Genomic DNA, 16,239 nt, shown 5'->3' with positions numbered 1-16,239 from the left:
GTAAGCCACTTTGGGCTCATCCTGTCTTTATCTGCCCCTGGCGTTATCTTAACCCCCGACCCTGGCCTAATTTCCCAGGTCAGGATGTCTAAGAACCATTGAGGCCTTTGTTCCACTCCTCTCTATCCCAGTTACAACCACCCCACATCCTGTCACTGGAATGCCAGCTGTAGGTTTTATCACAAGAAAGCTAGAGTGGACACCATAAAACTCAGCATCAGCAGGACAGATAGCTCACTGTTTAGGGAAATAATTGTTATATATCCAACAAATAAGGTGAATACATAATTTTTCCATCACAGGTGTTTGAAAATCTCTTAGAAAAGAGTAGACTTGTCCAAAAAACATCCAGAATCAATGGTTTTATGAGTTTAAAACACAGAAATCAAACTTGTTTCATTTACCAAATGTATCGACTGTGTCAGCAGACCTGAGTAAAGGAAACATGCTCATCAAATTACAAACGTCTGGTTCGTTGTGAACAGCTTTACTATTGTTAAGCCCCTTACAGGTAAAGATACACAGCTATACTACATATTTAATTTGCAAATGCATTATCCTTCATAATTTTAATACATTTTCTGTTTTGAAGATTTGAAGTTCGCCATCAAAACTTTCTATTAACTTACTGCTCCACCCTGACAAAGGCAAGTTATTGCAGAAGGCATTTGTTTTTTTCTTTGGTGTCCCTCCTTTGAGCTGTTGGAACACTATACAGTGACACAGGAGGAGATCTAGTGGTGCTTGTTGTGGTAGATAGTGGACGATAGAAGGCACCTGCCGAGGGAGAGAGCACCCGAGATGGGTTGCTTGCTGAGGGGGATAGTGTGCTTGGAGAATTGCTTGACGTGGAGGGGGAAGTGCGTGAGGGAGTTTGTGTGTAAGTGGGGGTGTATGATGAGTGAGAAAGTGTGTGATAAGGTGTGCTCAATGAGTATGAAGGGGATAGTGGGGGAGAGGTACTGCTGGCAGAGAGAGTGTGAGTAGTAGTTGTTGAGCGGGTGTGAGCCCGAAATAGGGTGCCAGTTGAAGGGGAAAGTATGCCAGGGGGAGTGCTGGCTGAGGGAGTGAGTGTAGGAGAGGGGGTAATGGCTGGGGTAGTGAGTGTGTGAGAAGGGGTACTGGCTGGGGTAGTGAGTGTATAAGATGGGGTACTGGCTGGGGTAGTGAGTGTGTGAGAGGGGGTACTGGCTGGGGTAGTGAGTGTGTGAGATGGGGTACTGGCTGGGGTAGTGAGTGTGTGAGAGGGGGTACTGGCTGGGGTAGTGAGTGTGTGAGAGGGGGTACTGGCTGGGGTAGTGAGTGTAAGAGAGGGGGTAATGGCTGGGGTAGTGAGTGTGTGAGAGGGGGTACTGGCTGGGGTAGTGAGTGTGTGAGAGGGTGTACTGGCTGAGGTAGTGAGTGTAGGAGAGGGGGTACTGGCTGGGGTAGTGAGCATACGGGAGGGGGTGCTGGCTGGGGTAGTGAGCATACGAGGGGGGGTGCTGGCTGGGGTAGTGAGTGTACGAGAGAGGGTGCTGGCTGGGGTAGTGAGTGTGCGAGAGAGGTTTGCAAATGAGGGATTGAAATCTGAGCCTAGGGTGGTATCCACCAATTGAGAACTTGGGGCTGGCTTCATGGGAGATTGACTGAATATCAATGGGGCTTGGCCAGGTTTTGGGCAAGACTCATGGACTAAACACGAAGTGGGACGAGAATCGGTTGGATTAGAGGAAGTTGTGGCTGCAGTTTTAGATGGACTCAAAGTGGATGGATCTCTCTTCGATGTGGTAGCAGCAGCTGTGGCTTGAATCCGGTTAGATGTTGGGGTTAAGGAAGTGGATTGGATAGAGACAGTCTTGGGTGGAGCTGGAGCCAAAGAGGACAATTGCATGACGCCATCATCGTATTTGATGAGGAACTCGGGGTACACCTGGTGCTTTTCAAACACCACATATATGGATGGGTTCAGGACATTGTCCACACAGCTGTCATAGAGAGTCGGGCTTCCCTCGCCTTTTGGAGGGGGGCGACGGAGGTCCGAGTTCCCCCGTGTGTAGTCGCCAACAAGCACCCGACAAGCAAACATGGATCTCAATCCTGAGTGGCTGGTGTAGCTGTGTGAGTACTTGGCATCCCTGGCAAAGTAACTCCCTAAAACAGAGAAGATCATCAGTAAAACAAAATGACTGACTATAATGAGATCATGACTGCTTCTAAAATCTGACTACACTTCTGACAGTTGGTTAACATACGGTACCTTCGCCATACACAGTTCCATTGGTTCCACACAGCCTCCAGTCGAAGTTATCTCTGCAAATGGCGTCTACGTGTTTTGGGTCCGTTCCGTGGAAGAGATGTAGCTCCGTGCTGTTTTTACTTCCATTGTTTTTCTTCATTAAATCTCTTTTCCTGAGAAAGAGGAAATTACCATTAGCTGCTGTTAAGACTTATATTTTTGGACGGTTATTCCCTATTGAAATTTGGCCTCTATGTACCGTCTATAAGGCCAGAGGTCACCGTAAAGCAGCTCTCAGTAACTGGTATCTGGGCCCCTGAGACATAAAATCGTCTATGGGTGTCTTTAAGCGATTCAGATGTTTCAAATGTATAGTCTATTCAAACCCAAGGTCTCTGCCCTGATTTAATGCTTTGGCACGTGGCACAGAAAGGTGAAACAGCAAACAGATAAGGCAAGAGTATTTAGGTCAGCTCTCCCCTCTGGAGGGGGAGAGATTTAATGTGGACTTCTTAGAGAAACATGTCTGTCTTCTCATATACATATGTCTGTATAGGTCTCTCTGTCTACTAAACCTTTAAATATAGGAGCTGTTCACCTTATATTTTGTATATAGCATTTCTACACACCTTGACCAGATTTTCAATTCTTAACACTGCTTATCCATAATCACATTCAAGCCAGGCTTTACATAGTAGTTTGGAAGTAACATGCTAGGATTGTGTGTGAGAGTTGATGTAAACATACCACTGGAAGACTTCCCAGAGGTCCCTGTTTTGGACCCTCTCGATGCTGGTGATTTGGAAGCCCCTCATGGTGTTGTTGAAAAGTCTCTGGACCTTCTGATAGTCCCTGTCAGAACTCAGAAGAGTGACTGTCTGCAGGAGGGGAAAACAAAATAGTTGTCACTGCTAAAACCAAATGAAAAGCAATTTTAAACAGTAGATTTCCCTGCAAGCCAAATCAGTAGAATCTCATGTAAACAAGCAGTGGTGGAAAATGTATCCAATTCTCATACTTGTGTAAATGTACTTTAATAGAAAATGACTCAAGTAAAAGTCACCAAGTAAAATACTACTTGAGTAAAAGTCTAAAAGTATATATACTAAGTATTAAAAGTAAATGTAATTGTCAAAATATATTTAAGTATCAAAATAATAATTTACAGTTCCTTATACAGTGCCTTTGGAAAGTATTCAGACCTTGACTTTTTCCACATTTTGTTACGTTAGACAATATAAGTACAACATAAGTATTCAGACCCTTTGCTATGACACTCGTAATTGAGCTCAGGTGCATCCGGTTTCCATTGATCATCCTTAAAATGTTTCTACAACTTGATTGGAGTCCACCTGTGGTAAATTCAATTGATTGGACATGATTTGGAAAGGCACACACCGGTCTAAAAAACGTCCCACAGTTGACAGTGCATGTCAGGCACATCGTGCCGAGGCACAGATCTGGGGAAGGGTACCAAAACATGCCTGCAGCATTGAAGGTCCCTAATAATACAGTGGCCTCCACCATTCTTAAATGGAAGAAGTTTGGAACCACCAAGACTCTTCCTAGGGCTGGCCGCCAGGCCCAAACAGAGAAAGGCCTTGGTCAGGGAGGTGACCAAGAACCCAATGGTCACTGACAGAGCTCTAGAGTTCCTCTGTGAAGATGGGAGAAACTTCCAGAAGGACAACCATCTCTGCAGCACTCCACCAATCAGGCCTTTGTGGTAGAGTGGCCAGACGGAAGCTACTCCTCAGTAAAAGGCACATGACGGTGAAACAAGATTATCTGGTCTGATGAAACCAAGATTGAACTCTTTGGCCTGAATGCCAAACATCACGTATGGAAGAAACCTGGCACCATCCCTACAGTGAAGCATGGTGGTGCCAACATCATGCTGTGGGGATGTTTTTCAGCGGCAGGGACTGGGAGACTAGTCAGAATCAAGGGAAAGATGAATGGAGCAAAGTACAGAGATCCTTGATGAAAACCTGCTCCAGAGTGCTCAGAACCTCAGACTGGGGAGAAGGTTCACCTTCCAACAGGACAAGGACCCGAAGCACACAGCTAAGACAATGCAGGAGTGGCTTCGGGACAAGTCTCTGAATGTCCTTGAGTGGACCAGCCAGAGCCTGGACTTGAACCCGATCTAACATTTCTGGAGAGACCTGAAAATAACTGTGTAGTAATGCTTCCCATCCAACCTGGCAGAGGTTGAGAGGATCTGCAGAGAAGAATGGGAGAAAGTCCCCAAATACTGGTGTGCCAAGCTTGTAACGTCCTACCCAAGAAGACTTGAGGCTGTAATCACTGCCAAAGGTGCTTCAACAAAGTACTGAGTAAAGGGTCTGAATACTTATGTAAAATGTGATATTTCCATAAAAAAATTGCAAACATCTCTAAAAACCTGTTTTTGCTTTGACATTATGGGCTATTGTGTGTAGATTGAGAAAAATATATATATTTTAGAATAAGGATGTAACATAACAAAATGTGGAAAAAGTCAAGGGGTCTGAATATTTTCTGAAGGCACCGTATAGAGCAAACCAGACGGCATAATTTTGTTTTTTAAATGTATGGATAGCCTGGGGCACACTCCAACACTCAGAAATAATTTACAAACAAAGCATGTGTTTAGTGAGTCAGCCAGATCAGAGGCAGTAAGGATGACCAGGGATGTTCTCTTGATAGGTGTGTGAATTAGACCATTTTCCTGACCTGCTAAGCATTCCAAATCTAAAGAGTACTTTTGGGTGTCAGGGAAAATGTATGGACTAAAAAAGTACATAATTTTCTTTAGGAATGTAGTAAAGTAAAAGTGGTCAAAAATATAAATAGTAAAGTACTTTACGCCACTGTAAACAAGTTACCTTGTATCCAATGTCAGGTATCGCAGACTTGTCCCAAAATCCAGGAACAGCTCTGAAATTCTGAGAGGGGTTGCGTGGTCCATTTCGCCTGAAAATATATATGAAAAAGAACCTTGATATACAACACAAAGAAAAAAAGTAGTTCATTTGAAAATCTCTTAGTTCTCAACGGAAAATAAATCCCTCTTGTTTGCGATACAAAACAACACCACGTCTTATGGTCTTTACTGTTCGGTTCTAAAAACCCAAGAAAAAATTAACGGACAACTATAAAAGCTCAAACCAAGTTTATTCAACCAAAGGGTCAGACAGCTGAACAGACCAACCATTCACACAAGCACTGGAATTTATCCCTTTCTCCTATGCCGAGTCTGTCAGCAATCAAGAGTGTATATTAGGTAAATATAGAAACGGCTCGATTCAGAACATATACCCATTCTCAGTCCATTCCCATTCATACATTACCTGCTTCTTGCAGCTTGTGCGTCCACAGTTGAAACAAAGACAGGACGTCGTCTGACCATCCTTATAGTACCAAATCTTTCGTTATATTGCGTCATGTCTGTAATTACAATAATAACCATTTGAACCAGCATCCTTACAGTTACCGTTCAACATCTCTGACATCTAGTCTACCTGCTGCCGATTTTAGTACTAGAATTTGAGGCGTATAAGAGTAGCCTTTTTGACTAACTAACTTGTGCAAAGCGCTTATAACTCAAATATATTATTATTATTACAGTAGGATGTTTTTCAAGAGTGTTGATGTGTGTTACCTCTGAAACTCAGCTCATAAGACTGCTGGCCTGCAGTGAACTTCACCACAGCACTTTGATCCTCCTGGAACCTTTTCTCAAGGTCTTCACTGGTGATGGATGACAATCTGTGCATCTCTTTCTGTGATTTATAGAAAAAAACTCAAATTCAAGGGGAATAACAGTTTACTATCTCTATTATTGTCCTCGTAACACATCAGCCTGTTTGAGTTTTACACCACTTACGATGGATGCGTACTGGACCCATTTGCCGTACTCGTCCTCCCAGAACCACGCCCACTCTGTGGTGAGTACGAATGTGGGCTCGGTCACAGAGGAAACTGTGGAGAGACGGCGAACTTCACTGAATCCAAGGCTCATGGAGTCGAAATCCACACAGTCTGATCCCTCACTGTGAAGGCATAAGAAAATGTCAAATGGAATATATATATATATATATACACACTGCTCAAAAAAATAAAGGGAACACTTAAACAACACAATGTAACTCCAAGTCAATCACACTTCTGTGAAATCAAACTGTCCATTTAGGAAGCAACACTGATTGACAATAAATTTCACATGCTGTTGTGCAAATGGAATAGACAAAAGGTGGAAATTATAGGCAATTAGCAAGACACCCCCCAAAACAGGAGTGATTCTGCAGGTGGTGACCACAGACCACTTCTCAGTTCCTATGCTTCCTGGCTGATGTTTTGGTCACTTTTGAATGCTGGCGGTGTTCTCACTCTAGTGGTAGCATGAGACGGAGTCTACAACCCACACAAGTGGCTCAGGTAGTGCAGTTCATCCAGGATGGCACATCAATGCGAACTGTGGCAAAAAGGTTTGCTGTGTCTGTCAGCGTAGTGTCCAGAGCATGCAGGCGCTACCAGGAGACAGGCCAGTACATCAGGAGACGTGGAGGAGGCCGTAGGAGGGCAACAACCCAGCAGCAGGACTGCTACCTCCGCCTTAGTGCAAGGAGGTGCACTGCCAGAGCCCTGCAAAATGACCTCCAGCAGGCCACAAATGTGCATGTGTCAGCATATGGTCTCACAAGGGGTCTGAGGATCTCATCTCGGTACCTAATGGCAGTCAGGCTACCTCTGGCGAGCACATGGAGGGCTGTGCGGCCCCACAAAGAAATGCCACCCAACACCATGACTGACCCATCGCCAAACCGGTCATGCTGGAGGATGTTGCAGGCAGCAGAACGTTCTCCACGGCGTCTCCAGACTCTGTCACGTCTGTCACATGTGCTCAGTGTGAATCTGCTTTCATCTGTGAAGAGCACAGGGCACCAGTGGCGAATTTGCCAATCTTGGTGTTCTCTGGCAAATGGCAAACGTCCTGCACGGTGTTGGGCTGTAAGCACAACCCCCACCTGTGGACGTCGGGCCCTCATACCACCCTCATGGAGTCTGTTTCTGACCGTTTGAGCAGACACATGCACATTTGTGGCCTGCTGGAGGTCATTTTGCAGGGCGCTGGCAGTGCACCTCCTTGCACAAAGGCGGAGGTAGCGGTCCTGCTGCTGGGTTGTTGCCCTCCTACGGCCTCCTCCACGTCTCCTGATGTACTGGCCTGTCTCCTGGTAGCGCCTGCATGCTCTGGACACTACGCTGACAGACACAGCAAACCTTTTTGCCACAGTTCGCATTGATGTGCCATCCTGGATGAACTGCACTACCTGAGCCACTTGTGTGGGTTGTAGACTCCGTCTCATGCTACCACTAGTGAGAACACCGCCAGCATTCAAAAGTGACCAAAATATCAGCCAGGGAGCATAGGAACTGAGAAGTGGTCTGTGGTCACCACCTGCAGAATCACTCCTGTTTTGGGGGGTGTCTTGCTAATTGCCTATAATTTCCACCTTTTGTCTATTCCATTTGCACAACAGCATGTTAAATGTATTCTCAATCAGTGTTGCTTCCTAAGTGGACAGTTTGATTTCACAGAAGTGTGATTGACTTGGAGTTACATTGTGTTGTTTAAGTTTTCCCTTTATTTTTTTGAGCAGTGTATATATATTGTACTTTATTCACAGTTTGACATACTTTTGCTAGTTAAAGGTAGACTCAGGGAAATGACGTTGCCACGAGCAACACCGCAGATATTGAGATGAGTGAGATGCAAGACAGTCACACACAGTACTAAATCTGCACGGGTTTGCTTCATGCTGTTACAATGTGGAAGCCAAGGGACCAAAACATCGGGGAAGTTGAGTCTCGCGTTTCAACCCACTATGCTGTTCACTTTCTGCATCTATGTAATATCGCTGAGTCTACCTTTAAGTATGACATAACATACTATACCTGTGTATCTTAGAAGGGTCACAGAAGTCTCTCTCAATCACTTCATTTTCTGGCAGAGCTGACCAAGTCTGTCCATCTTTCACTTCCCACTTGTAGGGCATTTTGAAGTGGACTCTCCAGCATTTCTCTGAAAGTCATTAGTTTGCAGTGAGATGTGATATGTTGCTGAGTATCATTGTTGCACCTGGGTAACAGCCTGATTTGTCCCTGAATTGTGGTTTCACAGAGTTTGTATTGTGTATCTACTGACAACCTTGAAAGTTATATATAAACTCATATCCTCATATGATCACTCGGCTACACATGCCTCTCTCTAATGCCAATATGCCTTGTCTACTACGGTTTGGTTAGTTCTTATTGTTTTATTTCACTGTAGAGCCCCCAGTCCCACTCAACATGCCTTAGATAGCTCTTTTGTCCCACCCCCCACACATGCGGAGACCTCACATGGCTTAACTTGTGCCTCCAGAGACACAACCTCTCTCATCGTCATTCAATAACTAGGTTTACCTCCACTGTACTCACATCCTACCATACCCTTGTCTGTACATTATGCCCTGAATTTATTCTACCACGCCCAGAAATCTGCTCCTTTTATTCTCTGTCCCCAACGCACTAGACGACCAGTACGTGTACCCTTATCCTACTCCTCTGTTCCTCTGGTGATGTAGAGGTTAACCCATGCTCTGTGGCTCCCAGCGCTACACCTATTCCCCCAGGCGCTCTCATTTGTTGACTTCTGTAACCGTAAAAGCCTTGGTTTCATGCATGTTAACATCAGAAGCCTCCTCCCTAAGTTTGTTGTTTTATTCCCTGCTTTAGCACACTCCGCCAGCCCTGATGTCCTAGCTGTGTCTGAATCCTGGCTTAGGAAGGCCACCAAAAATTCTACATCATTTTCCAACAAGATAGAACTGCCAAAGGGGGCAGAGTTCTGTCATACTATCCAGGTCTGTGCCCAAACAGAGCTTCTACTTTTAAAAATTCACCTTTCCAGAAATGTCTCTCACTGTTGCCGCTTGTTATAGACCCCCCAGCTGTGCTCTGGACACCATATGTGAATGAATTGCCCCCCATTTATCTTCAGAGTTTATACTGTTAGGTGACCTAACACCCTGACCGTTCTACAATCTAAGCTAGATGCCCTTAATCTCACGCAAATTATCAAGGAACCTACCAGGTACAACCCTAAATCCATAAACATTGGAACCCTCATAGATATCATCCTGACCAACTTTCCCTCTAAATACACCTCTGCTGTCTTCAACCAGGATCTCAGCGATCACTGCCTGCGTCCGTTATGGGTCCGCGGTCAAACAACCACCCCTTATCATTGTCAAACGCTCCCTAAAACACTTTTGCGAGCTGGCCTTTCTAATCAACCTGGCCCAGGTATCCTGGAAGGATATTGATCTCATCCCATCAGTAGAGGATGCCTGGTAGTTCTCTAAAAGTGCTTTCCTCACCATCTTAAATAATCATGTCCCGTTCAAAAAATGTAGAACTAAGCACAGATATAGCCCTTGGTTCACTCCAGACTTGACTGCCCTTGACCAGCACAAAAACATCCTGTGGCGTAATGCATTAGCATCAAACAACCCCCGCGATATGCAACTTTTCAGGGAAGTCAAGAACCAATATAAACAGTCAGATAGGAAAGCTAAGGCTAGCTTTTTCAAACAGAAATGTGCATCCTGTAGCACTAATTCCAAAAAGTTTTGGGACACTAAAGTCCATGGAGAATAAGAGCACCTCCTCCCAGCAGCCCACTGCACTGAGGCTAGGAAATACTGTCACCACCGACAAATCTACGATCCTCGAGAATTTCAATAAGCATTTTTCTACAGCTGGCCATGCTTTCCACCTGGCTACCCCTAACCCGGCAAACCACCCCCACCGCCCCTAGCAGCAACTTGCCCAAGCCCCCCCTGCTTCTCCTTCACCCAAATCCAGATAGCTGATGTTCTGAAAGAGCTGCAAAATCTGGATCCCTACAAATCAGCTGAGCTAGACAATCTGGACCATCTCTAAAATGATCTGCCGAAATTGTTGCAACCCCTATTACTAGCCTGTTCAACCGCTCTTTCGTATTGTCTGAGATCCACACAGATTGGAAAGCTGCCGTGGTCATCTCCCTCTTCAAAGCGGGAGACACTCTAGACCCAAACTGTTATAGACCTATATCCATCCTGCCCTGCCTTTCTAAAGTCTTCAAAAGCCAAGTTAACAAACAGACCTCTGACCATTTCAAATCCGACCGTACCTTTTCCGCTGTGCAATCCGGTTTCCGAGCTGGTCACGGGTGCACCTCAGCCACGCTCAAGGTCCTAAATGATATCATAACCGCCATCGATAAAAGACAGTACTGTGCAGCCGTCTTCCTCGACCTGGCCAAGGCTTTCGACTCTGTCAATCACCACATTCTTATCGGCAGACTCAATAGCCTTGGTTTCTCTAATGACTGCCTCGCCTGGTTCACCAACTACTTCTCAGATAGAGTTTAGTGTGTCAAATTCAATTCTGGGTTCAATTCTCGGGCCAACTTTTTTCTCTGTATATATCAATGATGTTGCTCTTGCTGCTGGTTATTCTCTGATCCACCTCTACGCAGACGACACCATTCTGTATACATCTGGCCCTTCTTTGGACACTGTTAACAAACCTCCAAACGAGCTTCAATGCCATACAACACTCCTTCCGTGGCCTCCAACTGCTCTTAAATGCTAGTAAAACTAAACACGTGCTCTTCAACCAATCGCTGCCCGCACCCGCCCGCCCGACTAGCATCACTACTCTGGACGTTCTGACTTAGAATATGTGGACAACTACAAATACCTAGGTGTCTGGTTAGACTGTAAACTCTCCTTCCAGACTCACATTAAGCATCTCCAATCCAAAATGAAATCTAGAATTGGCTTCCTATTTGGCAACAAAGCCTCCTTCACTCATGCTGCCAAACATACCCTCGTAAAACTGACTATCCTACCGATCCTTGACTTTAGCGATGCCATTTACAAAATAGCCTCCAACACTCTACTCAGCAAATTGGATGTAGTCTATAACAGTGCCATCCGTTTTGTCACCAAAGCCCCATATACTACCCACCACTGCGACTTGTATGCTCTCGTTGGCTGGCCCTCACTACATATCCGTCGACAAACCCACTGGCTCCAGGTCATCTATAAGTCTTGCTAGGTAAAGCCCAGCCTCATCTCAGCTCACTGGTCACCATAGCAACACCCACCCGTAGGTATATTTCACTGGTCATCCCCAAAGCCAACACCCACTTTGGCCTTTCCTTCCAGTTCTCTGCTGTCAATGACTGGAACGAATTGCAACAAAAAAAAACTGAAGCTGGAGACTTATATCTCCCCTCTAACTTTAAGCATCAGCTGTCAGAGCAGCTTACCAATCACTGTACCTGTACACAGCCCATCTGTAAATAGCACACCCAACTACCCTCATCCCCATATTGTTATATTTTGTTGTTGCTCTTTTGCACCCCAGTATCTCTACTTGCACGTCATCATCTGCACATCTATCACTCCAGTGTTAATGCTGAATTGTAATTATTTCGCCACTATGGCCTAATTATTGCATTACCTCCCTAAATCTGACTACATTTGCACACTGTACATAGATTTTTCTATTGTGTTAATGACAGTACGTTTGTTAATCCCATGTGTAACTGTGTTGTTTTTCTCGCACTGCTTGGCTTTATCTTGGCCAAGTCGTAGTTGTAAATGAGAACTTATTCTCAACTGGCCTATCTGCTGAAATATTTAAAAAATAATAATAATATCCGGCCGGCTGCCATAGCTTCTGCCTGAGTAAAAACAGGGCAAAGCCCTTGTCGGCGTTTTGCCAAAGCAAATCCTCCAGACTCTGCCTCCACACACAATATCTCCCTCTTTAACTTTACCTCCTTGTTTGCAGTCCCCCTTGACAAAGAACAGGCAGATCTCATTCCTCACTGTAAATAAACAAATGAACAAACAAACATTTAGTTACATGAAATCAAAGTTGGCAACAGGGTTGGGATCAATCCCATTTCAATTCAGAAAGTAAACCAAATTCCAATTCTACATTTTCCTAACTAGCTAGGTTTCCATCCAAACTATATGCATATTTTTCCACCTGAGACGTGTTTCCATCAAATTGAACTGTTGTGGATAAAAGGCTGTGCATGATGACAGTGCACATAAAAATTACTTTTGTGGTTGAATTCCCATGTACCAAATATATTTTGGGCCGTTATATAGCTTATGTGCCCAAATACAGTGTGGGTATGGCTTACATGATGAGATTATTATGGACAAAAGAGCAAGATCACTTTTATTTGTCGAATGGCAGCCAAGCATTGATGATCATGTCACCAGAATAAAACCCTCAATGTTTATTGGAAAGGAGCATCAAGCGCATCATCTTGCACTTTAATATTATATCAATATTTTTGAATAAAATGTTTTCCACCACCATTTCTCACATAATTAATTTTACAGACCAAAAAATCCCACCTATTTTGTTTGGTCGACATTAAGTTTACCCAGAAATGTTCTGTTTCAGGCCCGTCATTAAACATTTTATCCAATATGTACTTTACTTGTATAAAAAGGTTGGATGAAAACCTGGTTATTGAAGAGAATTGGAATGTTAGTGTTCTTCCTGAATTGACTGGTCTGGAATTGAAATGTAATTGACACCAACCCTGGATGGCAAGCAAGTCCATCGAGGAATACTTCCAAGTTATAGAAGTTAAATATAGTGACTGTTCTGAAACATTATTCCCCAATGAACACAACCCTCATGTTTGTTCCTGCAGCCATCTACCTGTATTTCTCTGAGGACAGCTCTGGGGCCTGTTGATAGAAGCAGCACCGCTGGCACCTTCACTTTTCATGGCCTGGATGTTCCGGTAGGTGGACAACATGGACACCATTAGATCATTAGGCACTCCCCTCTGCTTTAGGGTCCTCCGTGGGTGGGGTTCGAAGAAGTCATGACACCTGTTGCAGTCGGCTCCCGAGGAACAGGTTCCTCTGATGTACCTGTCACACACATGAAGTCTTGTACACCCCTCCTGATCCGGGCAGTTGCCATAAGGCCCGGCGCCTTTGTTATAAGAGCTGCACACCTGAAAAAGTGAGTGAAAAGGCTTTTAAAATACTTGTTTACCATACCATTGTTGTATAAATGCAAGAAAGCATGAGATAAACGAGCTAGTCAAAATATGCAGACATCTTCATCAGTCATACAACACACACCATCCACTAATCCACATCAGCAGTTAGAAACAAATATAAAATATAATTAAAAAAATATGAACAAATATGAAAAATAAAATACTATAAAAACAAAAACGAGGAGAACGGTTGGTTACCGGTGGAAGGAGAGAGTTGTCATTTTGTAACAACAACTGCCGGATTTCTTGTCTACTCAGCGTCTCAAGTTTATACTCTCTTAAAACTCTGGAGTTGTGTTCGGAGTTCAGGTCATGACCGAAGCGGCATGTCCGTCTGAAGTCAAAGTAGCAAAAAAACAGGTCAATAATAATACAAATTACTATTCAGTTTGCAGAACAAATTTAACTAACTAAACCCCATATAATTATATACAACTCATGCTGTAGTCCTGGGCTGAAATATCTTAAAATGTGAAAAACTAAATAAACAACGACCGTATTTGTAATGAGACATTTATTCACACCATATGACTGGAGGAAATTCAATGAATATGGTAGGCAGTTTAACGTAACACTTCCGGTCCAACATAGCGTATGGCTGCATAATAATAATACAAACAAATTATGCTTACCTTCCCCTACTATTCTTACAGTCCCCAAATAAATAAAATTTACACAGGTGTAAATCATTGCAGCCATCACATTGCTGAGCCTTGCAGCGTCTAACCTTAGTTTTCGCAATAATGCTTTTGTTTCCATTGCACAACGCGATAGAAAATTCCTCGTTTTCATCAAGGGCACAGATAACATCTTCCCCGCACCCGATATCTGCCAGATCCGCATAATTTAGTGCTCCCTGGTGATAGCAAATTACTTTTAATAAATATTGCTGATCCATCTCGCAATGACTTGCACAACTGTTGTGCCTGGTCCAGGACAGGCTACCGCCACACCACAGAATTTCTAAACCAGAGGCGCTACATCGCGAGACTAAAGTGAACGCTTGTGAAACAGACCAAGCAGACCAGGCCGGGGTTTGAAGTGAAATATGCTTCCTTAGTTCTTCATTTTCTCTAAATCTAAAGGCACAACCTATACTCGAGCCAATGCCGTAAGTAGTTGAATATGTTATTACTCAGAACTCGTGAAAGTGTCAAACTGACACGTTTTCATTTTCGTCAAAAACAACTTTAAACCGGATGACGTATTTTTCCGCATGAGTTTAGCTAGCCAACGTCGCCATGACATCGCATACAAGCGTGATCTGGGATTTCTATTGGAGAAGAGGTTTTTGCCTATCTTCATACTGAACTGTCTTTGGCTACACCCTTGCTTACTCATTTGTGACGAAAGAAAAACGAAACTAAGGCAAAGGCCAAATGGGACACACACGCACACACAATTAATTGTATAAATTGGATTACCCCAGAGCCATATATGGATAATTATATGGATACATGATTAGTGCTTTTTGAGGTCGGTTCGGTTTTGGTTTGATTATTTACAAAATAATAATCACGGTTTTCGATTTTGGTTTCTGTTATTTTTTTAAAACATGAAATGAACTATGCATTAATGCTAGAACAACACAGAATAAAACAATTAATAAAAGTTCCATGATGATAGTGACTGCCCATTTACTGCTTATCATTATTAATTATTATTCGACAATTTATTCACATTAGTTTATAAATATTTCAGTTGTGCATATTACATTTGTTTTATTTGATGACGTTATTTAATCCATATCATCTAATTTCTACAGAGCTGCTGCCTATGGTGTCTGACAAAATCACAATTATAGTAGTTCCTCAAAGTAAAAGAGGCATATATTTGGCTGCTGAATATCAACTATCAATCTCTTAGATCATGTATTTTCAGGTAGAGATACTTTGCGTAGCAACTGCTATCTATCCTTCTCGATCATGCATTCTTCTGTCTCTTTTACGTAGCAAGCATAAAAGAAACACGGACAAGCAGGCGTGGAATGGATTATGGTCATTGTAGTTCATTACCATGTTTTCTGCACTACACTATGTATACTAAACAACAATATAAACGCAACATGTTTATAAAATTACGGGTTTTACTTTTTAATTACTGTTTATATTTTTAGTTGTTCCCTCACTCAACTTTTTTTCATTCAACTTTTTCACTCCAGACGCTTTATCTGGACATGGTTCGTCAGGACCTCCAACAGCTAAGTAGTAACATTAACATGATGCCTTCTAATTGCAGTCGCTGTAATAATAATATACAGGAGAACGATCGCCTTACGGCGAGGATAGCTGTGCTGCAAGCCCAGTTTCAGACGCAATCGTTAAGCAAGGGTAATTTCAGTGTAGGAAAAGATGAAACAGCATCTGTGCCACCAGTAAGTACAGATAGTAGTATAAATCCCCTTGCACGGTCCACGCAGCCGGACAACTTTCTCATGGCTTCTGGAGGGAAACGCTGTAGGAATGCTCAACCGGTGTCGCTCATTCAGCCGACAGAAACTTTCAACAGTTTCTCCCCATTAAGCAGCGAGTCAGAGGCCGAGCCTTCTCTTGTATCTACTCCTCCCGTTACGGGGTCTGAGACGACGAAGCCTCCCACCATTAGCTCTGACAAATTGAAAACCCTAATCATTGGCGACTCCATTACCCGCAGTATTAGACTTATTAAAACGAATCATCCAGCGATCATACACTGTTTACCATGGGGCAGGGCTACCAATGTTAAAGCTAATCTGAAAACGGTGCTGGCTAAAGCTAAAACAGGCGAATGTAGAGAGTATAGGGATATTGTTATCCACGTCGGTGTGAAGGATGGTTTTGTTCTCTTTTTAACAAAAATATATGCCTTATAGAAATAGGACATGTTAATCACAAAACATAGCGTGACTGCAGAAAAG

At 43.5% G+C, this 16,239-nt stretch overlaps 1 protein-coding gene across 2 annotated transcripts; it reads right to left on the bottom strand.

Moving 5' to 3' along the window:
- Positions 1-347: 347 nt before the first annotated feature.
- LOC129838855 (protein mono-ADP-ribosyltransferase PARP12-like) lies at positions 348-16,013 on the bottom strand. 2 transcript variants are annotated; one of them, XM_055906079.1, is made up of 12 exons: positions 13,976-16,013; positions 13,542-13,677; positions 12,992-13,295; positions 12,084-12,134; positions 8,162-8,288; positions 6,090-6,255; positions 5,865-5,985; positions 5,554-5,650; positions 5,089-5,176; positions 2,966-3,096; positions 2,240-2,391; positions 348-2,133 (listed from the first exon to the last, which is right to left on the bottom strand). In XM_055906079.1, exons 1-12 carry the CDS (start codon positions 14,239-14,241, stop codon positions 653-655), a joined length of 3,120 nt encoding a protein of 1,039 aa, XP_055762054.1. In that variant the 5' UTR covers positions 14,242-16,013; the 3' UTR covers positions 348-652. The 2 variants fall into 2 exon arrangements, with proteins under 2 accessions (XP_055762054.1, XP_055762055.1); XM_055906080.1 differs by having other exon boundaries at positions 14,071-14,156.
- Between the last annotated feature and the right edge of the window lie 226 nt (positions 16,014-16,239).

This window comes from Salvelinus fontinalis, chromosome 39 (genome assembly GCF_029448725.1).
Source record: "Salvelinus fontinalis isolate EN_2023a chromosome 39, ASM2944872v1, whole genome shotgun sequence".
Taxonomy (NCBI): Eukaryota; Metazoa; Chordata; class Actinopteri; order Salmoniformes; family Salmonidae; genus Salvelinus; species Salvelinus fontinalis.
The sequence above is the reverse complement of the archived record's forward strand: the minus strand, read 5'-3'. Positions and strand labels throughout refer to the sequence as shown.

Excerpts from the sequence above, each read along its gene's own strand:
- LOC129838855 (XM_055906079.1), bottom strand. The coding sequence starts at position 14,241 with ATGGATCAGCAATATTTATTAAAAGTAATTTGCTATCACCAGGGAGCA. Across the intron at positions 3,097-5,088 it reads TACCTGACATTGGATACAAG|ACAGTCACTCTTCTGAGTTC; the intron begins GTAACTTGTTTA and ends CCCCTCCTGCAG. Across the intron at positions 2,392-2,965 it reads CTCTGGGAAGTCTTCCAGTG|GAAAAGAGATTTAATGAAGA; the intron begins GTATGTTTACAT and ends CCTCTTTCTCAG.